At 35.4% G+C, this 27,130-nt stretch overlaps 3 protein-coding genes across 3 annotated transcripts in view; 1 reads left to right on the top strand and 2 right to left on the bottom strand.

Moving 5' to 3' along the window:
• The window catches only part of LOC131845119 (cerebellar degeneration-related protein 2), an 87,122-nt gene extending 86,455 nt beyond the window's left edge, over positions 1 to 667 (bottom strand). The window contains exon 1 of the mRNA XM_059194157.1: positions 269 to 667. Coding sequence (XP_059050140.1) covers positions 269 to 344 — 76 coding nt within the window. The 5' untranslated portion in view covers positions 345 to 667. The remainder of the gene's footprint in view (positions 1 to 268) is intronic.
• Positions 668 to 5,290: 4,623 nt separating this feature from the next.
• On the bottom strand, positions 5,291 to 27,017 carry LOC131845089 (U4/U6 small nuclear ribonucleoprotein Prp31). The gene is made up of 9 exons (XM_059194111.1): positions 26,663 to 27,017; positions 19,704 to 19,839; positions 18,775 to 18,979; positions 18,410 to 18,552; positions 18,020 to 18,204; positions 17,395 to 17,535; positions 16,863 to 17,012; positions 12,171 to 12,398; positions 5,291 to 5,472 (listed from the first exon to the last, which is right to left on the bottom strand). Exons 1-9 carry the CDS (start codon positions 26,861 to 26,863, stop codon positions 5,362 to 5,364), a joined length of 1,500 nt encoding a protein of 499 aa, XP_059050094.1. The 5' UTR covers positions 26,864 to 27,017; the 3' UTR covers positions 5,291 to 5,361.
• LOC131845088 (uncharacterized) lies at positions 20,203 to 23,728 on the top strand. Its single transcript, XM_059194110.1, has one exon. It carries the CDS (start codon positions 20,851 to 20,853, stop codon positions 22,813 to 22,815), a length of 1,965 nt encoding a protein of 654 aa, XP_059050093.1. The 5' UTR covers positions 20,203 to 20,850; the 3' UTR covers positions 22,816 to 23,728.
• Positions 27,018 to 27,130: the final 113 nt, after the last annotated feature.

Genomic DNA, 27,130 nt, shown 5'->3' on the forward strand with positions numbered 1-27,130 from the left:
ACCTGTTGCTGTTTGTTGTAATAACAAATATTTAAACACAGACACTCAATTTTATTAGTTCAACCAGTGATTTTGAAATTCCTTTAAAGTTATCAACCTTATATTATAATGTGGGTAGATTGAAAATACTGGTTGCAATAAAGCTTCATACTGGCTAATGATTGATGAAATCTATGAAACTGAAGTAGGTAAATCTAATATAGATTCCTAGACAATTTTAAAAATAGAAAAACAATGTAGAAGAGACGACACCGGTTAGGTCACTCACCTGACGCGGTCCAGCATTCAGGGCACTCCTGGCACAGTGACGCCCAGTCGAAGGCAAGGTCCTCGAAGCTCGCCATAGCTATCACTTAAAATACCAGTTCACTCCGTAACATGCTATCAAATGTTCATTCTAGTCACCGGTTGCACTGACACTTCAACACCATACAAAGATTCTCATCATTTAACAGGTATTCATATATATAGATTATTACATCCAAGGCTAAATTATAACTACTAGATGATTTGTGAACTAAATCATGTGTTATTGTCTCATGTACTGTTTGATCACCATCCGTGGTTCGCGGTATACCGCGTTCGGTCGTTATAGTTTTCGAATGTGCGCGCGCACGTACGGCCGTCGGAACACTGCGCGGGTTTGCAACAGCCTCGCGCCCGTCTTGGGATGTGTCGCCGACACTAACCTGTTCCTCGCCGCGGCACACGCGTTTGTTCCTTGCTTCTTTCGATTTCAATGAACCGTTAACGTTCTTTTCTTGTTGGGCGTGTCTTATCACACGACATCACGTAATGAACTATATAATAGATACCTGCCACAATAGAACACCCGTTACTTTACAATCAAACTTCTGTCACTGTTACCTAGTACTAATGTTATTTCGATGCACCGGGTATTCTATTCCTAAAGTATATAGTAGGTAGGTGGTACCTACTTTGGTGACAAAGTTATTTGTATACCTACGTTTGAACATTTGCGTGGTAAACAGATTCGAAGCACGTCCGTAGTGTCCGTTAAAACCGGCCGTCCTTATGCATGCCCACGCGTTTTTCATGTCTAAGTTATGTACATAATATTCACCTACTCAATGGACCGCGAGCCTGATTATACTGGTGTACTGAACTTCATTAACGATATTTCTTTGTTACAAATATACATAAAAACATTGGTCTCCTCAAGGTTATATTGGAAGAAAGCCTTGAAATTATGGAAAGTGATGCCTATAATTTTCTTAAGTTTCAATGAGAGGATTCAACAGTGCATTAGGTAATTCTATATGTATATATACAGTGAGTATACATTATCTTAGTATGTCAGACTAGTCTAATGTTCATCAAATAATGTTGTAACAGGTGAGGGCGTAGAGTACACTACATTGATTGATGAATGTATTTAACTTACTCTCATTTTCAACACCTGAAAACACTTTGCACACTATACAAAAAGTATAATAAGTGTGCCATCTCCTTAGCATTTACAAAAAAATTAAATAAATAGAAACTTAATTCATAATTAAATTAGAATGCTTCTTTTAACTTAATGCTTACTTAATTCTGATGTTTCGCATAAAAATGGCATTAATTGCGAAGCGGCCTCCACTATTTATAGTGAATAATTTTTAATGTTTACCAGAAAGTGTTAAATCTATGTAAACAATATGTAATATGTATACCTAATGTATCTGTATGATAAGTATAACTTTAAGTTAAAATTATAGTATTTAAATAATATTTATTATATAAACAATACAAAAAACAACATATTTTCATGTTTTTAGCCTAGGTAAAAATGCGTACGTATATTTTATTCTATTCGTATCTTCTGGTGGGAATGAGACATTTATCTGTATTTTGCACTTACAGTTGCATGAGCGCACCTAGATATTGTTGCTCGTGTGGAATGTTTGAGTTTCGGGGTCAAAATAGAAGTAAAGATGACTTATTAAAGTTAAGATTAACTTATTACTATAAAATAGGTACCTCTATGTAAAGGGACATGTGCAACATCATGTCAGTAAACATCAAAGAGTAGTTGGTGTTACTCCACAATTTACATATGGTGTAATGGTAACATAACTGCGTTGGCATGACGCCTACACAACTTTAATATGCAAGTACCCATAACTCATTATGTAGCCAGTTGAAAAATTCAACGTAACATGGCGTCCTTGAACTGAAGTAACCAGCAACGTGCATGGGTCATAATAAATGTAACCAACTACAAAGCAGTATAAACAAAACGAACCAGAAACTGGTTTTAAAATTCAATGAAGTAACTATATATTGCTATGGACATAGTTTAATAAAATTGGAATTGTGCAATGTTTTGATAATACATACATGTGATTAATGGCCTATTTAAAATAGTCTGTGATAGATCTGTGATAGACCGTACAAAGTTATGAGGTTTGAAAGAAGTGGTAAGAAATGTAAGTTGAGCTCACCATATCGACATGACACAACAACAGATCATGCCTTTGACTGCCTTGTTTGTATTTATAGTCGTGAAGGTATTATTGTTGTCTTATTCAATTATTGTTCTTAATTATTATCGATTTAGACTTTCCGAAAAGTAATGTGTGTGAGTGAAATCACACGATACGAGCTATGACATCTTAATCCTATGGAATGACAATATATGTATGGTACTACTGGTATAACATGATCATGTTAGGTCCGTGGTTCATGTATATCGGCGCAGGTATACGTTTATTACTTACCATCAAGTGGGCAATTAGCATATTTGACAATCCAATTATATAAAAAAATACTCATTTGTTATTACCAATTATTCTTTTTCAGCAATCGAAAAACAAAAATATATGATGTCCCTACAGTTCAGTCTTCTGTTATATTATATAACTTTATACTCGTATTTTTATTTAAATTGCATACTTCGGTATTTCTATTACTTACAAGATAAGGCATGAAAGGCGTGTGTACTGTTACTAAAACTTGCAACAGCTAAATTAGAAGGCCTGCAATAACTATTAAGGCAACACTTACCAATGTAGGTATGTTCAACATTTACTACGACATCAATACTAGTTGAATGTAAACATGATTATGATTATTGCGAATTTATAATTTGATAGAGATTATAGATAAGAATGTTATCATAGTCGTAGGATACTTAACTATAAGTTACTAATAAGTAATTATTTGACTTAGTTCAGCTTAGTTTACGCTCTACTTAAGTGATTATGGATTTGTATAGTTTCTATTTAATCAATAATTGAATCTATGTCACTTGTAATTGAATTTGAATTTAATATTGTTATAAATTTTGTATAATTTTATAAATATTTTATAAATTCTTTAGATTTAGAATTTATATATATTATTATCAGTAGAATATTGTAATGTTCTGTCACATGATTTATAGGTAGTTAACAAGTACGTATTAAGATAATTATTCCATAACTAAATATGCGTTCTAGATAAATATGTAAATGTGAAAACTCATCAAATGAAAATCAAGAACTGAATAATTTTTTGTTCTTATTTAACTGATTGTAAATAAATAACATTTGCCCAAAAGTAGCTTAGTAAATTGTGACAAAAATGAAAAAGCTAAGGTCTAATGTGTTTGAATGTTATCGTTTCTCCCAATAGCACCTACAGATGTTCAATACAATGTTTTATTAGAAGTGGCAATGCCCTTTGAGAATTGAAACAAAATTCCATCTATGTAATAAATAACCTTGGTATTTATTACATTGTCATAAATATCAAATATCTTTGGTACTAAAAACAGATCAAATACTTACATAAAAAGTATTTTGTTTTAAGTAAGTAGTGCTTGCAGATCAGGACAGACTTACTTCGTAATACCTATATATAAATATATTATGGTAAAATGTAATAAAAAAACATTCTATATAAAATTTATATATTAATATTCTATATTATGAAATTTATGAACCGTAGTCAAATAAATCTAATTTTAAATACGAACACATTATTTTGCGACCGAACATGTTTTAATATTAGGATCGCAGACGGCCAATGCGGCTTTTTGCACAGTTTGTATTGAAATACAAGGAAGTGCCGCAATAAGTGGAACAGTAAACAACTACAGGCTAAAATAAGTTTAATCGAAAATGCAATTTACGAAATCTGAATTTAAATATCAAAAACTTATCATGGTATATATCATACATTATCTATACATATAAATATTACGTTTGCAATAACATCTTATATTTCACTTAGCCTTAGATTTGGGTATATATAAACCGGTTTAATAGGTCAAAATATATTTTTTACACATTTTGTTGCTGGCTGCTTGTCTATCATTCTTTTTATTAAATTCTTATATAATTTTCATACCCCTTTTTTATATGATATTTTTGAGCTCTCTATAACATATGTATATATTTTTCCTGGTTTTCCTTTAATAATTGTGTTGGCATCTCACTCCAGTTACACTTAATATCTTAATTAAAAACGCTTCATTATAGATGCAGCGTTAAAAGGGGGGTGAGATTTTAAGTAATGCCAAATGGCCTTATTGCTATACACCATCATCGTTAATTCCTGATGAATTTGTCAGGATCTAACTAACATAATTTCTTATTCTCCACTGGTTCCTGGCTTACGTACAGGCGCCGTTAGCGAAGGCGGATGCACTATTCCATTATCACCCATTTTGATAATAAAAATTAATACTCAGTTGTCGTACAGTCGTCAGTATTAGTTACTAAGTGGAAATACTACGTCTATCTAGTAAGTTAGTAAGTGTTATAAATAGCAACTTTTTTTGTTCCGGTTTGAGAGCAAGTAATTCAGTGAGAATTATGTACATCATACTTATACGAGAATGTTCGAAATGCGAGATGCGCCTGCAGAAATTTACGCCTGGAGCCATACTGCAGCTACTTTTTAAAATTATGTCAAATAATAAAAAGTATAAATATCTAAATAATAACACCTTGCGTGTGTTACAGGGGCACGCACTGGCAGCTAAATATTTAAATTAACTAATTTAACTAATGTTTAATTAATATAAGAAAGTTTGTGATAAAGTTTAATTTATTAAATATCATTTAGAATTTAGCTACAATTGTGACAATAAAATGTGACAATAATAATGCTATCCATCAATATTTTTGATGACACAATTTTTACCAGAAAATATTCATCCATCAGCTAAATGCTTATCAGGCACAGTTTTAGTTATATAAATCACACGTAGTAATAAATTTCGTTTAGTTCTCACGTTTTTCTTAACCGACTCATCTATATTGTTTCGAAATATTATAATATCCAAATAAAACAAATCAACTAATTTACATTTTTTATTGAAAATATAATTCACGTAATTTGCAACTTTGTCGTTGGTATAGTATTTACTATTCAAGTCGTCTTCTTACCTATTGATAGGAACCCAGAGGTGTTTGAGAAATATTTTGCATTAGCTTCATTTATGCGTGTCTCGGCTGCTTGAGGGTTGACAATTTCCAGGCCCTAGAACAAAATAAGTATTGCTTAATTATATCTTGTGAGTAGGCAGAGTCCTTCGGCAGACTGTCACAGTCATTACAAATGATCTCTCTATGACTGCAATATTATAATTGATTATAGACGTCAATTTATCTATGCCTGTGGTTTACGATCATTAATCAAAAAACAACTAGACAACTTTGTAACAGCATTAGCAATAAAAATTATCCATATATATGGTATGGATGAGATAGCGGTAAAATAGCACCAATACGCAACATTTTACAAACTTTAGTTTTAAAAATGACACATAAAATGCAACATCGCAACTTGCTCTTTTTACTATCACAAGATTTGCGATCGTGTGTTAATAATTATTACTGACACATTGTTATTATTTTCGACAATTCTGCGACGACACAGTACACCATCAACAACTAATATAATCTAAGCAAGAGTGGTAGGTTGCTTCTGTCATGTAAAATGCAAATATTTTTCGAGACTCATGTAGAGTCGCAATAATTATTTCCGAAATCGGAGTAATATAAATGTATGAGACGCATTACGAATTTAATGTTATATTTGGTGGCAAAATGAAAAAATAATTTATTAAATAAGTATTGTGTTCTTTAAATTAAAGTTTAGTTTTCATACTGTAAACTCGAATCAACTCTAACAAGAGATTATTTCTAGCTGTAAACACGATAATACAATGGTGGTTTAATTTTATCCAGACTAGAATATTACACCATATTAATCTATGCTATTCCGAAATGTTTACACTTCGGAATAACAAAGATTAATTTTGTGTATATAGCAACCATATTTCGTTAGAGGTACTGTTTAACATAAAAATTTATAATGTAATCATTCCAACAGTATATTTTGATAGAGTTCTTCAATAGTGTCGAGGGGTGGCAGCCCTAGCATACTTTGACTATTACATGGCCAACCGAAGTTGTATTTTAAAATCGTCATACCCAGTACACAAGTAAGACAAGTAAGACAAGACCTAGTAATGGTCATTAATTTAATTTGCGATGATCACGAGATGTTTTTGCTAATTGCTATGTAATTGTCACTGAACGAAGCAAATTATAATATGTGATTTATTAAAAAGAGATACATTTATAATTTCGTTTATGAATTAAAACAATAAATGATTGTAAATTATGGATCATACATTTAGAACAGTGATATGTGAGAATGAAATAAAAAGACGGATTAGATGAATATGGAACTGCTTCTAGTAAATAAAATATGAATGAAAGTTAACTTTCAAATTTTCATTGATGAGAATATGGCAATTCAAAGCGATAGCCATTAATGTCAAAGACATTTATCAGCGAAAGGGGCCATTCTGCAGGAAACAATTAGGTCAACTAGATTAGGCATATAAGTATTAAATAGATGTGTTAGCCGAATATTCAGTTAGGCAGCATGTTGGTCTGACCCGGGCCACTAACTAAACAAAATAATGGAATGGTGTGCCTACCTACATATAATACGCTATTTATAATAAAATAGATAATATTAATAGAAGAAATAATATCAGATCCACATTGGCCCATATAAAACATATAAACCTACCGTGTACTAATGTAATGTAATAAAACCTGCCTATTAAAATCCTATCCATTCGCATCATGTACCTAACATACGATATGTACCTAAGGCAGTATTTATCCGATAACTATCTAAGCTAACGGTGCCTATCTAGATGTGGCAGCTTAACACCAGTCGCTGGGCGGAGGGCACGTTAGTAATGGCCTCATATTTTCCATCTAGGTGGTTCATATTAGCTGTACTCGTGCCTTGATGTAAATCTGATAACGGAAGTATAATAAAGGTCTACTTACACAGACAATTTTTTCAACAATAATTGCCAGTATTTCCTGTTTAAATTGATTATTACAAAGTTGGCCCTTATCGCTCAAAATTAGCGTGGCAGTAACTAATATATATTATATATAAATTAAAAGATGTCGAGGTGTCGAGTCGTATCACGTGTATTATATATTGCCCGACGTATGGTATGTTCCGTGTTATGAGCTTTTTAATATTAAAAGTAGACTGGCATCAAGAACAAATTCATAATTGAATCAATAAATAACTTACGATTATAACAATGTTTCTAATTATATAGAACTCGTGTAAAAAAAATCCAAGAAATACATAAATTCCCTTCAATTTTCTGATTACGTATAACTTCAGCATATATTATAATTAATTAAGTAAAAGGTTAGTTTAAACAGTCCATTGCATCGTTTAACTATAAAAGGGCGTCGCCATTCTCATAGCACAAATACCAACAGCGAAATGTACCTAAACGGTGAAAGTTCTGAGTGGATGGACTGAAATACTAACAGGCAATTTTCTCAGTTGTCTGCCTACATGCAAACGGTCGCCGACATTATGCAGGGTTAGTTATAAAAGTTATCCCAAGCAAGAAGTCATGATATTTAATAACCTTTTTAAAAAAATAATTCTTCAAAAATAAACATTCATTACTACTAAAATTAATTAAATCTTGCGTAATAAATATAATAGTATGCATACTACAACTACATTTGTTTTGGAGATTTAAGATATAAAATCCTTTCGGAAAAAAATAACCAAAATTAGTTCAGATTTTTTTATCCAACATACCGCGTAATATTGCGCAGACGCGTAAAATGATACAAATAAGAAAACAATAAATTAATTGTACATGATTCTACTTTCCTTTGCTTACTACAACATAATACGTAGTTAAGTAGATAAGTATATGAAGGTAATTAAACCACTGAATAGATCTATAAATATCAATTGTAGAAAGGACATTAATGCGAGTATCACGAGCTATACAAGTCGTATTACAATACTTCATCCTGATACTGTCATCAATTCCCTTGGTGTACATTCTAATTGTCACATTAAACACGTCTAACTGAATACGTTTGTCTAAGCTAATATTATATTATCTGCGACTCCATCACCATTTTTTTATTAAAATAAACAAAATTCCTAAAATAAAAGTAGACTAAACTACTTTTTATAACATTAGCTATCCGCGAGTAAAATTCACGTCATAATCGTTCCAATCGTTTCAGAGATAAGCAAGAAGAAACACACAGACTTTTTGATTAAATTTTTGAGTCAGTACCGTATATATACAGCTACATACAGCTTTCACGAAATGTATATGAAATATAAATTTCGTGAAAGCTGTTAATTTGAAATCTGATTGTATCAGACATTTAAATTTAATTTATTTGTATGAATAGATATATAAAATAAAGTCTATTCGCGATAACCTCAAATACTACTGAAGAAATTTTTATTAAGTTTTCATCCATTAACAGAATTATTTCTAAGGAAGTAAGAAGTGTAGAATTCGTTAGGGTTTTTTGAAAACTTGTTGAAATACTCGTACGAAGCCGGGGCGGGTTCGCTAGTTCATATAAGAACACAAAAAAGAGTTTTACCTATGTCCGTTATAGACTTACCATCTTACCGATACCCCAAACCGATTTTATTTAAAAGTGAATACGTAGATGGTTTTACAGCATTAAAACGTTCTAAACAAAAATTACAAGTAACAACACCTGTGTTACTCGTAATTTTTGAGCGTAATTTACACTCGCCAGGTTGTATTATTAAAGCTGAAATATTCGGAGGGGTCTTGATCTAGTGGTTACTGCCTTTACTAAGTAAAATTGGTCCTAAATTCAAATAAGATCGGCACAAAAAACTTTATCCGACTTTGTCCATAAAAATTCTTCAGTTAAAACAATCATCAAGATATAAAGAAAACTGTGATAAATCACTGGCGTAGTAAAACAAGAATTCCCTATCGATAAAAGAACCGTTGTTCACGATGAAAACATCATCGTTCTCAGACGTAATTGCTAGAATGTTATTCTAACGTCAGCTCAAGGGCGAGATCTACGTGAGATACGATGGTAATGATGCCTCTTCGGCCGCTCGTCCGTAGAACGACGAACATTTTGAGGTCGATAATGTTTATCACTAATATCATAAAGATCGCAATATTGAACTGGCTTTATTTTGTCTAAAAATAAGAAGAGTTAATTTATTTTTAAGCGGTAAAACAGGAATAGAAATCGTGACTCTAATATAATTACGTGTCAATTTCTCGAATTAAGATGTGATGAACACTATATATTTTTGTACACTTTGGTTATCACTATATTTCTGTCATCGCAGCTTAATTTAACATAAAAATTTGTTGACAAGTGACGAGTTCAGAGGATGAATTGTTATACAATAATGTGTTGTAATGAATCTTATACTTCTTATACTTATAATTCTCGTGTCACAATGTTAGTTACCATACACCTCCGAAACGCCTTGACCGATTTTTATAAAATTTTATATGCATATTCAGTAGGTCTGAGAATCTCGACTACTATCTACCCCTAGGTGATAAGGGTTATCCATCCGTAACATATTTTATTTATTTGAAGGACAAATATTATTTAATTTTTTTATAATGTCTCATTAAAAAATAAAAACAACCCTAAATTTTCACCCTCCCATCACCAACCCCTATTTTTTAATAGCGTTTCTAATTTATATAGCAAAACAACATTTGCCGGGTTAGCTAAATATAAATTCTATAATAATAATAAAAATATAAATTCCATAATAGTTTAGTAGACAAAAATTTTATCTGACGACTCGAGTTTCATGCGCCTATGAAATTATCTATAGTTCAGGCGCTATATTATATTATTATATTATATTTATTTTTATAAATCATGAGAATTAAGTATGCTTAATCTTCTTCAATAGATATTTTCAACGTACATTGTCACACTTCACTGTACCCATTCCAAAACTTGGTAACTATTAATAAAATAAAAAAGACACATGAGGAAAGATGGCAAGATAATCAGTTTTGTTACGATTTCAACGATACAGTTTTAAGATTATAAGATATACTTGTATAGCGAAATTCAGATACTTCGTTCCACTTTCACAATGTGCACCAGCTCTAACAAGCTGTTGATTTTGTCAGTTTTTAATTAATTGGAATCACTATAGTTTTCCTTATAAATTTTACTCTTAAAAAAAGTAAGACTATGAAAGATTTTTAGCTTCATTATTGATACTAGTATAATTGGTGGGTTAGAAAATATATGTTTATATTATATTGTTAAGAAATAATAGCTATCTTGTACATATTTTCTTTATAAAATTAAACGAACTACTCCAAACAGTATAGTGAAAATGTTAAAGTTTAAACCCTTTCTACTAAATCGATAACGATATCCCGCAGTTTATAACTATAAAGTTTAACAATTATTTTTAATATTCCACATTGTTTCTTCCATAAAAAGAGTCGATTTCATAAATAACTAGACGATTTGGTGTATTTAAGACTAATTCTGTAAATATTTTATCAGTCAGAACTCTATGATCCTTCGAGCCGTAATTTTTTCATTTGCTGACTATACATATTCATATTCATAGATTGTTTTAAAGTACATTAAAATGAATATTCTAAAATAATTTATTCATGTAGGACATTTTAGCCGCTTGTGAACGTCAAATTTTTTATATTATAATTTTTCCCTACCGTCTAGTTCAGTATATAGATCCAATTGAGAAGAACTGGCAAAAAACTCAATTAAATATATATTTTTTTAAAAGCCTGTTTATTTACAATGTATATGTATAAATTGGTGTCTATGTCTAACATTAAAAAAAATCCCATGCATGAACAACTATTGCCATGCACGACATAATGAATGTCCAATGTCTACATCTAATGACATAATTAGGAAATAAGTAAAAAACTTTACAGTTTAAAATAGTTATTAAACAAGCGAATTTATTGCATATATTAAAGTTTGGACTTTATTATCATTACATTAAGTATGTACTGATGTAACTTAAGGCAATACAAGCGACGCGGGATGACCGCCTGCATAATTACCAGTTACCTCGCTGGGACAACAATGCAGGTTGTTAACTATGTACATGTACATCGACACAATTTTTTACACTGATCTCTAACACATATCTAACTAGTATTTATGTAATCATACATATTCACAAGTATACAATTAAATTTATATACTGTTATTTCATTCACATGTGAACAATGCAAATATAAATACTGAGATTGACTACTAGTTCTTAGTTCAAGAGCAATTTAAAACAGTACAATATACAGAGTAAATATTATTCAGTATCTATATTATATTCTTTATTGCACTTTTAAATACAGTTCTAAACTTAAACATATACAAAGTGAGCAAAGGTGGACTTATCTCTAAGAGAGATCTCTACCAGTCAACCCAACAATGTGGCATAGCTAGTAGTGAGTAGGTAACACTAAATACTATATAGAAAATTGTACTTTTTTATTTGAGAAGGATCTGAATTTCGACATATTTTATTGTTAATTATCTTGTAATTCCTATTTTAAAACGTCTTCGGAGTTTGGTTTGTTAAATTGAAATATGGATCTGTTGTAAATTGGTCTTATAGCGAAATTTTTAAGTTGAGGTCGAAAGTAATTCAATTATGAATACGAAAAACCACTACGGATATGAATACTATATAGGTTTGCTAAACGAATATGTCTATATTCGTGTGTTAATTTACGTGCCTCATTGACTAGCACTAGATTTTGATATTAAAATGTGTGATAAATTACTCACGAATATAAATATTTTAATATACGATAATATACACTAATTGGGACTAACCTGCAAAGGTGTGAACGCGACAGAGGACGCGGTACCAGAGACCTGTCTCCTTATGCTGGTTGCGCCGCCATACTGCTGATTCTGTTTCTGCAAATTTTTTTGCAGTGTCTTGCTGATGCGGACTTTCGTTTTCTCGTCTATTTGTGGCAGGCGCACGCGGCCTGTACTTGATTTACCGATTGTGCCGCGGGTATATCCCAAGTCTTCTTGATAAGCATCATCTTCAATCTGAGAACAAAAGCATTACTTAAAATCCTACTAATTTTATTAATATTATAAACGCAAAAGTTTTTGAGTATGGATGGGTGTTTGTTACTATTTCACGCAATAACTGCTGAACGGATTTTATGAAACTTTACAGTAATATAGCTTATACATCAGAATAACATACAGCCTATATATAATTTAAAAAGATTTTATGTAAATTGGGTCAAATATATTGATAAATGTTAAGAAAGTGAGCAGCTAATATTATATACGACGATAGCCAGCGCGCAGCTTGTAGCAAAGTCTTTACATAGCCTATGGTTTAAAGTAAAATTAAACACACTTGGAAACGACTAATCCTTTACTTTATTTAGACTTTGAATGAACAAAAAAATAATTTAAATAACTGTTTTGTGAATATATTTTATTGTATTGTGTTCAGAAAGGAGGGAGTGTGCTGGGCCTCTTAATGTGCAGGCCCGTAGTATTTTCTTATTAATCTTGCACGTTAATGATATTAAGATGTCAAAATTTTTTATTTAATTAAAAAAACACTGTTCGGATTCGAATGTTTGATATCTATATACCAAAGTAGATTCAGAGAGTAATATTCTAAATTATAATATATAAGATATTTTTTATCCGAATTCACACGGCAATATCGTGTCAAATATCTAATATTTATATGATAGTCTACCTCAATAGGGTCTACCTATTGAGGTAGACTATCATATAAATATCATATAACTAAAAGTTTATTATTGACATTGTGCCATAGACACCCGTTCGTGTATCTTAGGTACTCATCATAGCTATAATAACTTTAATTTTAAATTCTTTTTAAAATTCAATCTCATTTCGGAACATAGCGTGATGTTTAATAAGATCAGTCAAGTTGTAGTGATTAACTGAATTGCGGCCGGAAACATTGTGTTAGGATACACAGAACAATTCATTCCGAATATATTAACTTTTACTCGGAATTAGTATTGTGAGCTCAACATATCTATCCTCATACATGACATTGGTCTTCAAGCAAACAAATAGACTGTCAATAATTTAATATATTTTGTTGCTTAATCTTTATATAATTGTATAAGAACATAAATGGAGTAATTATAAATTAAATAAAAAAATATAGCAATAACAATGTAAATAGTTTGCATAATTAAATTATAAATATATTTACTTGATATGAAACAATTGGAGTTAAAAGCAATGTGGGTCTCAATATTAAGAATGTCTTTTTTCTTTAATTGTTAAGTGCATTAGTGTCGGTACGGCAGCGCACGCGCATCCAACGGGACAGCCACGGATATCCGCGCACCAACAGGTTGAGTTCCGGTCTATTTGAACCGCATAAAAAACCGCGAGCCACTTATTCAGAAAAATTGGACGACTTTAATTTCCATTCTGTTTTTATTCGCAAGTTATCTTAGTAGGTAGACGATAGTATAAGGTGATTTTCTTTAATATTAATTAATAATAATAAAATGAACACATTTCATTAAATAAAATAACAAAAACATATTAATTATATATATATTATTTATTGAAACTGTATGTATATTGTATTGTATCTGTATCTTCTTTTTTAATACACTCTGTTTTTTTTTAATTCATATTGTCTTGTAAAATGTGTATGTGTGTATATCTGTTTACGTAAATAGAGTAAATATTTATATATCTATTTCATTTTATAATATAAAATAAGACATTATAACAGTTGACAGCGACAGTCAATGCTGAACAACGTACTATATGTTACAAGAAATTCGAATAATTTTAGGTATTATTTTGAACCTTCGTCTATTACTTCAATAAATAATAATTCACTTTAAAAAATATGTATAATAATTAGAAGTAGGTACTTTTAAAACAAGTCTTTAAAATTACGAATTTAAATATAACTCTTCCAGTGAGACGTATTCTGCCATTTTATTGAAGTATATCTAATAACAAGAAACAATATGTATGTATTCTCATTAGTTTTGTATTCCACATATTCTGTGAAAAGCGTACCGTACTACGATCTAGACACGATATGGTGAAAAGTGGTGCGTACCGCAAACCTTGTGTATGGCATTAAAACTGATCTCGCTCCATCAGTCGGCCATAATTAAGAGTGGTAGGTACAATTAACAGCCGTAAACCGCGGAACATCCATTAACGAGATCGGATTTCAAACATAATTGAAATTGCTTTAATTGGCAAGCTTTGAATGCTGCAGTTTTGGAATCTGTTATAATTGCGTATCTAATGCGAATCAACAGTGTTGCTATATTTTAAAAAAATATTTTTCTTTTGATTTAGTAATTGATGTATAAACGTCCTGTCTGCAGTTAGTGTAATTTATAGTAGTTTACGACGATATACGACTACTCAACAATCGTTCATACGTGCCGTTACCTATAAATGAAAATACTATAGACATTTGATTATAGAACTTTAGTCATTTGTCATCCACGGTAAGCTAACCGGATGAGTTTTTTTAAGAATACTATTTGGTAATAGAAATAATTGATAGGAATAACGGGGAGGATTGTTACTTATGGAAATTATTAGCCCAGTTGCCAGCAATTCTTAACCATCCCAAAAACTTTCCTATAAAATAGGAAAGTTTTTGGGATGGTATCCAAGAGCTGGTATCCTGAGAGCCATTATCGTCAATAAAAAACGAAAATATTATTGACGTCAATATAAAAATTATTGAACTTTACCTTCTAACTAAAAACGTAGTATTACTCCACGGCAGAACTTTATGAGTAGCTTAGTAGCTTCAGCATATTACATTATTTATGAGTACCTAGTAAGAGTTGTGTGAAGTAAACCGATCAACATAGTAAATTCATTACTATAATTGGATGCTATATTACAGTAGGTACTTCATACCTAGTTACAACAACGAATGTAATTACGATATAGGTTAACGAAAAAACATTGCAAAAAATGTGTCACCAAAATCGGTAACTAATATTATAAAGTGTGAAAGTGAGTTTCTTTGTTTGTTATCTCTTAGCGCTTTAATGGCTTGACTAATCATTGAATGTTCCTTATATAAAAAACTGATTTCGGTACTCAGTATAAAAAAAATCGAGTTTTTACTACCGATCTGCTTGTTTGTAATACAAGGATGATGGATGATATATTTATATCTGAATGCATTATATGGGTAGAAATGTTATATTCGTAATAAAATGGAAAGTCGTATTTATAATACCTTAGAACTACTAACTAAAGTATGCTTTCTAATAACTCTGTAATATACAATAATTACGAGATCCACTAGCTCCGGTAGTAAAATGCCCGTCATATCATTACGGCTTATATTGCCTGTATCATTAACATCTCGAGAAAAACAGTGAATTTCTGAACCCTGTTTTGCTAATTACCAAACCAGGGCCATGTACACACCTGTTGCTACTACTTTTCGCTTAAAAGTAAGTACCTACATACCTTTGACAGTTTCAAAGGCCAGTTGAGTCATGCCTCAATATTATTTACATTACTTATTATTATTATTACTTTATACAACTAGCAGACCCAGCCACGCGTTGCTGTGGTTTTTGTTATATTAAATATTAATATTTGCAATAAAATAATATTACGACTATAAATTGAGAAGTAAACTATCTTTGCAGTTGCACAAAACATGCAAATCAATGCAATCCGTTCAGTAGTTTAGGAGTCTATCGCGGACAAATAACGTGACACGTAAATTTTATATATAAAGATAGAAGCATACCATACTAACATCTCTAATAATCTGGCAATGAAATAGCGAAAACATTAGAAAACAGCGGTAGATACAAAAAATATATAATTAACATTGAAGTAAAATGAAGAATATAGATAAAAGTTACATGTTGAGATAAATTCCCGCAATCTTCGCTTGAAAGAAAATTTTTTGGTGGCGGTATTAATGTTTAGTGGTAAGTATCATACCTTAATTTTCCATTACATTCAAACAAATCGTGCGAATTTTTCCAAACTATCGCACCAACATACCTAACCACAATGGCTATACCAAGGTAAGTAATACCAAGGTAGACTTTGTACAAACTCGCTTGAATGAACTCTACAAGCAGCAGAGCAACTTGGAAAACGTGTGTCGGTGGAAATCTCGAAGATAAGTCAGTGTAATTACAGGATTTTTATCTTTCATGCACCTTCCTACTCCGGAATGGTACAATGCATGAGTGGTTCGGAAAGCATGACGATATGATGACGTAATATTCAGTTGCAGTTATGCAGTTGTTCATATATATATAGGCGACGGTTACGACTTGCCATCAGGTAGGCTGTAAACTTGCAATAGAAAATGCAAATTCCATGTTCCATGATTTCCTTTGTAGATTGTCATAAAACCTAATTACTAACACAAAGTTTGAATGTTCATCTATATACCTTATGAGATAATAATTTCTAAAAGACTTCGATTGCATTACAAGTTATAACAATAAATAATATGAACGTTACACTCACGTCTGCGAAGTTGAGTCGATTGGCGTTCTTCCTGAACTCTGTCATTGCGTATCTTTCCTTCATCTTGCGTACTCGTTTACCGCCTCTCTTCTTACGACTTTGCTCTATGGGTTTTGGGAGTGGCTTTACGAATTTGACTGGAGGTGGTTCCTGTAAGAAAAATTCATATATGAATTATGAATAGGTAAAGTTTGGGAGTTCGGGGTATTTTATGAGAATTATTTTACTGCGCCCATTTATCAAGAAAGACTATGCCATATAACTTCCCGCAACCAATAGAAACGGAGATGCAATGAAAAAATATTTTGACAATTAATTATCGTGAAAGTTCATGAGTAACGTTGAGACGAAGAAAGCTATGAACTTTTCCGTAGATGAATCATCATAAACGACTTAAACAACTGCATACATTGCTTCCGCATTATGTCCTGCAACGGTAACTTGTAACAGTATATTAGTTAGTTATATCGTATTAAAGTAGTTGAGAAAATTACATTTTATTTTAAATACATAAATATTCAGCAAGTAGTACCTGTAGTTTATCAAGCTTTTTCTCTATTCCTTCCCTCAAAGTACGACCGATGTGGCCATCTATACTGGAATGCGATGCGTCAACTCGCGCCGCCAAAGTGAGCTTCGTTGAAACTAATTTGGCTGCTTTAAATCTTAATTCCTACAAGTAATACAGAATAACATGTAGGGTAATTTATAATTATGTCAATACATAAATATATTTTAGAATGACAATCTTATATTGTGATGTTATATTAGATGTTCATTGTCCCTTAACATATAATTACAAAGAAGGTGGGCAGAAGCTTTATTAAATATCAATAATTTGGTACACAAAATTAACATGATTGGGGTTTGTTAGTTAATGTGGAGTAATAACCCATTGCTAGCTATTACTAGGTTAGGTTGACTTCCACACGGTCCCCCCTGGAAACCATCGTGATAAATTCGTGGTGAATTTACCACAAAGGGCTAATTGACCTGACCATATTCATCTTATCATTCTTCACTGGGGCCCCGCCAGCGTAAACAGCTGAGCTTATTTTTCCTATTAAATTTAAATATGCTTAGCAAAATAATGTTTCAGACTTCCACTCATCATGCATTAATATTTATCATGTTTTAATAATTCTGATCACTCTTACCGGCGTTGTATCCTGAACAATTTGTGAGAAATAAATAAAACCAGTGTGTGGTAAAGCTGCTGCTTGAGAAAATCCAGATAGTGTTTTCTTTTGTTGACCCAGTGGTAATACATTGCAGGCTGGCATTTTTGAGAGCTTAGACAGACCTCCAGCCACTCCAAGGATTTTGGCAGCTGTGGATGCCCCTAAAAATAATATACAAAAATAGAATTATCTTAATAAGTCAGTACATCTGTATGTCACAGGATCATATGTAATAATCATGAAACTTCATTACAATATAATTAAAATGCTTCTGTAGATAATATGTGTATCAAAATAAATATCTGTGTCTTCAGAAAGTAAATACCTAACAGTCTATGATTATTAATAAATAGAAAGTTAACTTACCAACTATTGCAGTAATATTTGGTGCAATAAAAGTCATACGACTTTCAACATACTCAAAGATATGGGACTTAAAACTTGTAAGCTCAGTGGCCATGTCACAAGCCTCATATATTTCTTGCAACTCTTTATCTGTTAGAAGTTTCCTAAAATATAAGACTAAATATAAATAATATATTAATAAATACCCATGTCATTTTATTATGGTGTCAAAATTATGAATACATTCAATGAGCATGAGCCTTCACTAATTTCCAAATGAATATTTTATATTTACGAGGAGTAGCACACTTATAAAGATATTTACAAAGTAACAACAACCAATATTTTCAATTGACGGTTTTAGAATATATTAAAATTATACATACCCTTGTGTAGTTGAAGCTGTAACAGACACTATCATGATAGTAGCCTGCGTTAGAAAACTCTGCAATGTTTCATTGTTTTTAGCCTGATCAAGATCATTACCAAGTTCTTTCACACTGCGAATGTACTCTAATGGTGTTACAATGAGAGACTCTAATTCTGGAAACCGTTTCTGGTATTTATCACGGACAAATCTGTGAATAATAGCTGAAATGATATTTTTGATATATGTTTGAAATCTAAATATTAATATATGAAACTATAACTTTGTAACCCTTTTTTGGCTATTATGCATGAAAATTATGTGATTACATACACAGTAAAATTTTATATGAGGAGCTGCATAGATACATAATATTTGTATTGTAGTGTATATATATATATATATATACACACTTTTAGTCTTTTAACTACAGAATCTTTATAGCATTAGAAATTAACATTTAAGTGAGTTTATGGTAATATTTCAACCACTGGGTGACCAATATTTTATAGAAATTACATATACATATAAACAGAATAAATATTTTTTGATAATAGTTTAAACATTTTTTATATCTGGTAATACATAAATAATTTTATTTATAAATACAACCCTTTACTGCAATAATAAGTGTGAAATTGTGTTAATCAGGAGTTTACAATTTTGTTCTATCCATGTGCATTTATATATTAAATAATGGTTAACAACCTTCATGATACAGATTTATTTAGAGTACAGATCGTACTAAGAGTATAAACAGAGGAGAGAGTGGGTTTTATTATGAGGACAGTATGTGAAGTGAAGAATCTCTGACACAATTTGAGAAATTCTTTCAGTTTGAATGGTACATAATTGCAGAATGACACAAAGTATAAATTAAATAAATATATATGAAATATACAAAGTAATAAGTTCCCAGATGAAACTGGACCTGAATATTCAACATACCTACTTCTCCATCAATTTCAACAGCAATGTTGTTCGCTTCTACAATAAGTTGATATTCTGGATCAGATTCCATTAAACCAGTGACATCAATTTTCTTTCGCTTGTTACCTATATTTTGTTCAACTTCAGTAATAACCTGCAATATAATATTTTATATATATTGTATAGCAAAGGTATGAGTTTTTCAATGATATTAGTTAGACAAAGAAATTTTAAACAATGTTACAGACATTGTGTTAAATAAAATTCTGTATAATAATAACACTCATAATTAGTCTTGCAGTAAAAAAAAAATTGTCTCTCATATTGTAACTTACAATATGAGAGACAAACTTTATTTACTAAAGTAGTAATTCAATTATTAATTAATATATTATATAAGACCATTTAATAACTAATAAACTAAGGGGCGGGCTTGTGGGAATATCTCAAGACTGATGAGATATAAACACAGGCCTACTCTACCATCTCCTTCAGAGAGGTAGAGGGGTGAGGTCTTAAGGGAGAGCGCAAGTCGTGTAGATCCTTAAGGCAAGTGCGGTAGATACCCTTCACGAGGTTGCCGCCCTGTTATTGGTCTAGTTCCCTATGAAATAGACGTAACAAAAACTACCGGGCGACCAATGCAGGGATGGAGAGGTCATGTCCTTGCGTGTCCATCATCGACCAAAAAATAGAAGGTGGACAGTAATGACCTCCCGCGTGTTTGTGCCGTGCGCGGAGACCCGTACGGAGGGATGAAGGAGTCCTGGTGGTTGAGTGCAGCAGTGTGCCGGCTGTTGTTGTACACTGTTCACAACACACCTCTTTGGTCTGGATTTCCTCTCAAACGGGAGGTCGTGGAGTAGCTAACCACGATCAATCGGCTGCGATTCCCCATAAGCGGGCAGTCAAGCGAGGTTCGGTGGGCTGGGGGGTGGCAGTCGGCGTGGCGCGGCGCCTCGGGGCTAGCCTGCATCATTGTCTCGTGATGTAGGTGTCCTCGTTGTGTTTCGCTGCGTGCGGACTCGTCTACTTTCCAACCTGCTGTACCTATACCAAGGGAGTAGCTCTGACGATCATTCGCTGGAACGAATGACGTCCCCGACGTGAGGGCTCCGTGGAGGGTGGAGAGCTCCCAAGGTGAAGTTAAGGAAAAAAACCACTCATGGATACTGAGACTAAAAAACTCAAAAACAAAAAACCGACACAGGCTGCGTCCTCGACTGCGCCAAACCAACAACCAGAAAAGGCTGCGTCCCAACATGCGCCAAAACGACCACCACTGCCCAAGGCCGCGTACTTCGACGCCCAAGGGCAAACCACAAACAAAGATGCGCCAAGCAAAGCTGCGTCCAAGGATTTGTTGAGGAAGGCTACCGATCGGGATGCGCCTGACCAGGCTGCGTCCAGAAACGTACCATCCAAGGCAACCAAGGATGCGCCGAGCAAAGCTGCGTCACAAGATCCGACAAGGAGGGCTGTCGAATGGAATGCGCCAACTCAGGCTGCGTCCCGTGACACACCATCCATGTCGGTAAAGGATGCGGTGAAAAAGGCTGTGTCTGAGGACACGTTGAGGAAGGGCACTGAGCGGAATGCGCCAACCCAGGCTGCGTCCCGTAAGGTACCTCCAGCGTTGGCCTTAGATGCGCCTCCAAAGGCAACTCTTAACCCTCCGCCGAAGACAGGCGCTGCTATGGGGGAACCAAGGACAAGCGCACTCCGGGATGCGCCCAACAGGGCTGCGTCAGTGAGTGCGTCTTCCGAGGGGAACTCGGCAGCACTGATGAAGGCGGAGGCGAAAGAGAGGTCAAACAAAGCTGCATCCGACAACGATTCTGACACCCCGGCATTGGATCTGTCGTCATTAAAAGACGCAATCCAATCACCCACGAAACCGGGTCAATGGAAGACCGTCACCAAACCCAAGTCGGCCTCAAAAAAGCGGCGCATGAAGGCCAGAGCCAAAGCAGCAGCACAACGCGCAGTAGCAGTGGATGCCGTAAGGCATCAGCTCGGTACCTGCCCAAAGGCGACCAAACCGAAAGGGGAGGCGTCAACAAGTGGGACCAAAGCACCTGCAACTGCCTCGACAAGTGCTGCACTGACGGTTGGCCTTCATAAACGCAGTATGAAGCCCAGAGGCCGGAAAAAGACCAGGACATACGACGACAAGACCGCACCAAGACCGCAGAAACGCACTCGTCCGGAGGACACGGTCACACCCAAAGGGGAGGGCAAAAAACCCAGAACCGCAGGAGCGATGGGTAGGGGACCGACGTCATACGCTGAAGCAGCTGCCAGCTTCCTGGCAAACGAACTGTGCGTTGCAGTCATGGTAGAACCATTTACCGACCTCATACAAGACCAAGCGGAGGATCTCAGAAGGCAGATTGAAGGGAAGCTTAGACTCCAAGTCAAAGCCGACCTCAAGATCCCTGCAGCAACAAGAAAAGACCTCAAATTCCGTGGCAAGGCTCACTTCGCAGATGGTGTCCTCAAAACATGGTGTGAGGATGCCTACACCCTAGCCTGGCTTGAGAAAAGCATCACAGACATGGTCTCACCAGTAGAAGGCTCGAGGCTAGTCGTTAGACCACAGTCGGCCATACCGAAGAAGGTGCCGTGCCTGCTCTTTGTACCTGGAGAAATCGAGGACTTGGCAGAGCTACGTGAACTTCTCGCGGGGCAAAACAGCAACATGAGCATCAACTCCTGGACCCTGACACACGAAAGAATCAGAGCAGATCCACCAGGAACCTGCCTATTCTTTCGTATTCCTGAAAAGGATGTAGAAGTGCTGAAGGCCCAGGACAGAAGAGTCTACTACCTGATGGGGAACATCTATGTTCGCTTCCTGGACACAGATGTTTCCCATCAAACACCTGCAGCCTCCTCGAAACAGACGGAGGCCACAAGCCTCGGCGAGCAGGTGGCGGAACCCGAGCCGACAACGTCGGCAATGGATGTCGTGACTGCGGCGGAGGACGTAGAGGCTCCGACGGCAATGGAGGTGCAGGAACCATCTTCACCGGGAATTATCTCGGATGAAGAGTGCTTTCCGGCGGGGGGAGGAGAGAGCGAGGCCAGTGACAGCATCCTCTACTCCTCCCCCCTACGGGAAGACTAAACTCCTGCAGGGAAACCTCCAGCACAGCCAAACTGCGACGGCCTCACTACGCAGAGTGCTGGAAAATAACACCAAGACCATAGCCCTGATCCAAGAGCCGTGGATCAGGAACAACAAAATCTGTGGTCTCGGCAACATCGCAGGAAAACTGCTACTGGATACCTCCGTAAGTAAACCTAGGACCTGTATTTTCCTACCAAAACATGTTCCAACATTATTAATAACCGAATTCTGTTCAAGGGATCTAACAACAGTCAGAATAACCAGTGTAGAACAAAATCTCCCGGACATCGTCCTCGCCTCAGCATACCTGCCGAGCGACGGGGAGGTGCCACCACCAGAACTCAGCCAGCTGGTCGAGTACTGCGAGAGGGAGAAGCTGGAACTGGTCGTCGCCGCTGACTCCAACGCGCACCACACGCTATGGGGAAACAGTAAGACCAACAACAGAGGTGAGGACTTAGCTCTTTTTATCTTTAGCAATAACCTCACACTGCTCAATAAAGGTTCCGAACCTACATTCATAAACGCTCGTTCACAAACCATCATAGACATAACACTGACATCGACAGGCATCTCGGAGCATGTTCGTGACTGGCACGTGTCCAACGAACTATCATGCTCTGATCATAGATGGATCCGCTTTACAATCGACATGCAGTTACCTAAACCACAGCCGAGACGGATTCCTCGTAACACTGACAAATTCAAATTCCTGGGATTGGTCAAAACGTACGTAGCAAAACAATCCGTACTCTCAATAAAACTAGACAAAACGGAAATAGACAACCACGCAGACAACATAACGTCCATACTAACCACGTGCTACGAACAGTCTTGCCCTCTCACCGTACCCAAAATCAGAGGTAGGCAACACTGGTGGTGTCTCGAACTAGAGAGACACCGCCGGAAGTTAAGGAAAACTTTCAACGTAGCTATGAATAGTAGGTCACAAAGTGATTGGGACAAATACACTACTTCGAGAAAAAAATATAAAAAACTAATTCGCCAACGACGACAGGAATGTTGGAGGCGATTCTGCACAAATATAAAAAACAACAACCAAGCAGTCAAGGTAAAAGCGTGTCTCTCAAGGAGAAAGACCACACAATAGGCTGTCTAAAAAAACCGGATAACAGCTACACAACAAATGACACAGAAACTTGCGAAATACTACTGTCAACTCACTTCCCAGGATTTCTAGTGGACAATAACCACTCATGGAATTCACAGGAAGACAGGACAACCAGCAGCTCGGACTGGGAGGTAGCTAGCAAAATAATAGACAAAGAAAAACTAATATGGGCAATCAACACATTCCTGCCTTTCAAAGCAGCGGGACTAGATGGTGTCTTTCCGGCCCTCCTAAGATGGAGCGGAGACATAATAGCCGAACAACTCGTTCAGCTATTTCGAGCATGTCTGGCACACCGATACATACCTTTGAAATGGCGCGAAGTGAAAATAATCTTCATCCCAAAACCAGGCAGAGGTGATTATACACAGGCCAAATCCTTTCGACCAATTAGTCTCACATCGTTTTTACTAAAAACTTTGGAGAGACTATGCGACAAAGAAATCAGAGACCTTGTGTCCACAAACAAACCACTCCACCCTAACCAACATGCCTACAGCGAAGGTAAATCAACGGAATCAGCACTCCACAGCGTAGTAACCCGAATTGGTAACTCGTTACACTCAAAGCAGCCAACACTAGGTGCCTTTATAGACATCGAAGGGGCCTTTGATAAAACAAATTTTACCAGCATAAGCCGGGCTCTCGCCATACATGGAGTACCTCTAACTATCATAGAATGGATAAGCAACATGCTAAAGAACCGTGCAATTCAGTTTACCGTAAACACTACCACACGAGGTATCGTGAGCAGAGGATGTCCACAAGGAGGGGTCCTATCACCTCTTCTTTGGAACCTAGTTGTTAACGAACTCATTGAGGAGCTCAACGACAACGACCTCTACACGGTAGGGTATGCTGACGATATTGCTATACTTATAACAGGAAACTTTGAGGGAACTCTATGCGACCGCATGAGAGAAGCCTTCAGAACTGTAGAGAGATGGTGTAAAAACCACGAACTCTCGGTAAATCCTTCCAAAACAGAACTAATCATGTTTACTAACAAAAGAGCTCCTGGTACCTTCAGGACACCGAAACTCTTTAACACAGACCTTAATCTAAAAGAAGAAGTCAAGTACCTGGGAGTTATACTGGACAGTAAGCTCCTATGGAACAAACATCTTGACCACAAAATTAACAAAAGTACCATAGCATTTTATCAATGTCGAAAGATGCTAGGAAACAAGTGGGGTATTACACCAAAAATAACACTCTGGCTAAACACAGCTGTGATAAGACCAATGCTCGTGTACGGGGCCTTGGTTTGGTGGACAAGGTCGAAACTCACGACCACAGTCAACAAACTAAGGTCCTTTCAAAGACTTGCATGCTCTTCAATCACGGGATGTATGAAAACTACCCCAACAACAGCAATTGAAATAGCCCTCAATATAACACCCCTCGATTTGTACATACAACAGGAGGCAGCCATAGCTGCCATAAGACTATACCATCTTGGTCTATGGGGCAAAAACCATAATAGTTCTCACACTCACATCCTGAACCAAGCAATCGAACACGAACCTTTGATTGCAGCTCCGTGTGACAGAACTCAAACTTATCACTCATTTAACAGAAAATACCAAATACAAATGAATCAGGAGGAACAAGACCAATCTGCTGTAAATGAACTACGCATATACACAGATGGCTCCAAAACACATAACGGTTCAGGAGCAGGAGCCCACTCCCTTGACCTCAACATGAACTTATACATACCACTCGGCCCACACAGTTCGATTTTCCAATGTGAATGCGTTGCCCTGACTGAGGCAGCACGAACAGTGCTAAAGTTAGGTGTCAACAACTTCAACTTAAAATTTATATCGGACAGTGCAGCCGTGCTAAAAGCACTACAGAACAGGAAATCAAACAACAGATTAATAATCGAATGTCACAATATCATGGATAAAGTGGCAGAGCACAACGGTGTAACCATCCAGTGGATAAAAGGGCATAGTGGATCATATGGAAATGATGCCGCGGACGAATTGGCGAGAAGAGGATCAGGCATGACGGTAGCAGGCCCCCTCCCGCTTCTGCCAATACCATTCTCACAATTTCGATCCTGGATTCGCCAAAGATAAACTGAGATACAAAACCAAAGATGGAAACAAACCACCGATTGTAAACAATCAAAAGTGGCAATTCCCAGAACAAATCAACGAATGACAAAACGCCTAATAAATCTGGACAGGCATAACATAAAAACAATGATAGGGACAATGACGGGCCACTGTCCCTTAAACAGACATTTGTACACAATAGGTGCTACAGACAGTCCCCTATGCCGGGGCTGCTTTGTAGCCGAGGAAACGGCCGCTCACGTAATCCTGGAGTGCGAAGCAGTGACCACACAACGAAATCAAATCCTCGGAACGGTGAGGTCGCTCCGAGAAGCCTGCGAAGACACCAGGAGACTTCTGCGCTTCTGGGAGGAGCTTGGCTGGCTACGCTAGTAGCCTGGCTCTACACGCACAACGGCCCGAATGAGAGGCCAATTGCGGAAAATGGAGTCCAACCTACATTACATTACATTACATTACAAGACCATTTAATACATAATGTTTCAAAATAATTTTAAAAAAGTTATTTGTATTGCGCCTATACTTGTAATATTTCTGTCAACACAACAGGTTTATATATATATAAAGCTGGGGCGAGTTGTTAGTATAAAATATACATCTTGTATCTAACATATGTACTCACTCGTTTTAATCGATCTGAATCCCGCAATTTAGCCAATTCTCTGATAGAAACATTTTTTATTTCCTCTTCCTTAGGTATTACAGGATATGGTACAGCAAATTCATGAGATGCTTCTCCTTGCGTTTGGTTTTCAATTGCAGCTTCAAGATCTACATCATCGTTTTCTTCTAAATCTGCTAATAATTCATCCGCTAGAGACATTGTTGGAAACTATATTACTGTTGTTATAACAAATCAAGAAGCAAGTCTAAACAAAACAATTACAAGAGTCAGTGAGTCAGAATAGAAAATACTATATTTTTAAATAAAAGTTTAACAATATATGTACATAGGATAGCATAGGAAGGAGAAGATAAAGAATTTCTTTTTTTTTTTTTTTTTCCCATATTCGTCCATCTCCTTTTCAGTGATGGAACAGGCAAAGATCCTTAGACCGTACAGCCTAGTCTACTTTTAAACTTCTTCATA

Source organism: Achroia grisella, unplaced genomic scaffold (assembly GCF_030625045.1).
Source record: "Achroia grisella isolate CSIRO2021 unplaced genomic scaffold, CSIRO_AGI_Agris_v1 utg452, whole genome shotgun sequence".
Taxonomy (NCBI): domain Eukaryota; kingdom Metazoa; phylum Arthropoda; class Insecta; order Lepidoptera; family Pyralidae; genus Achroia; species Achroia grisella.

What these genes read in the sequence shown, in the direction of transcription:
- LOC131845088 (XM_059194110.1), top strand. Translation starts at nt 20,851, where the DNA reads ATGGATACTGAGACTAAAAAACTCAAAAACAAAAAACCGACACAGGCT.
- LOC131845089 (XM_059194111.1), bottom strand. Translation starts at nt 26,863, where the DNA reads ATGTCTCTAGCGGATGAATTATTAGCAGATTTAGAAGAAAACGATGAT. An exon ending in TGAAATTGATGGAGAAGTAG is followed by an intron (nt 18,980 to 19,703) that starts GTATGTTGAATA and finishes ATATCATTTCAG; the next exon opens with CTATTATTCACAGATTTGTC. An exon ending in ATCGACTCAACTTCGCAGAC is followed by an intron (nt 12,399 to 16,862) that starts GTGAGTGTAACG and finishes TTTTGTTCTCAG; the next exon opens with ATTGAAGATGATGCTTATCA.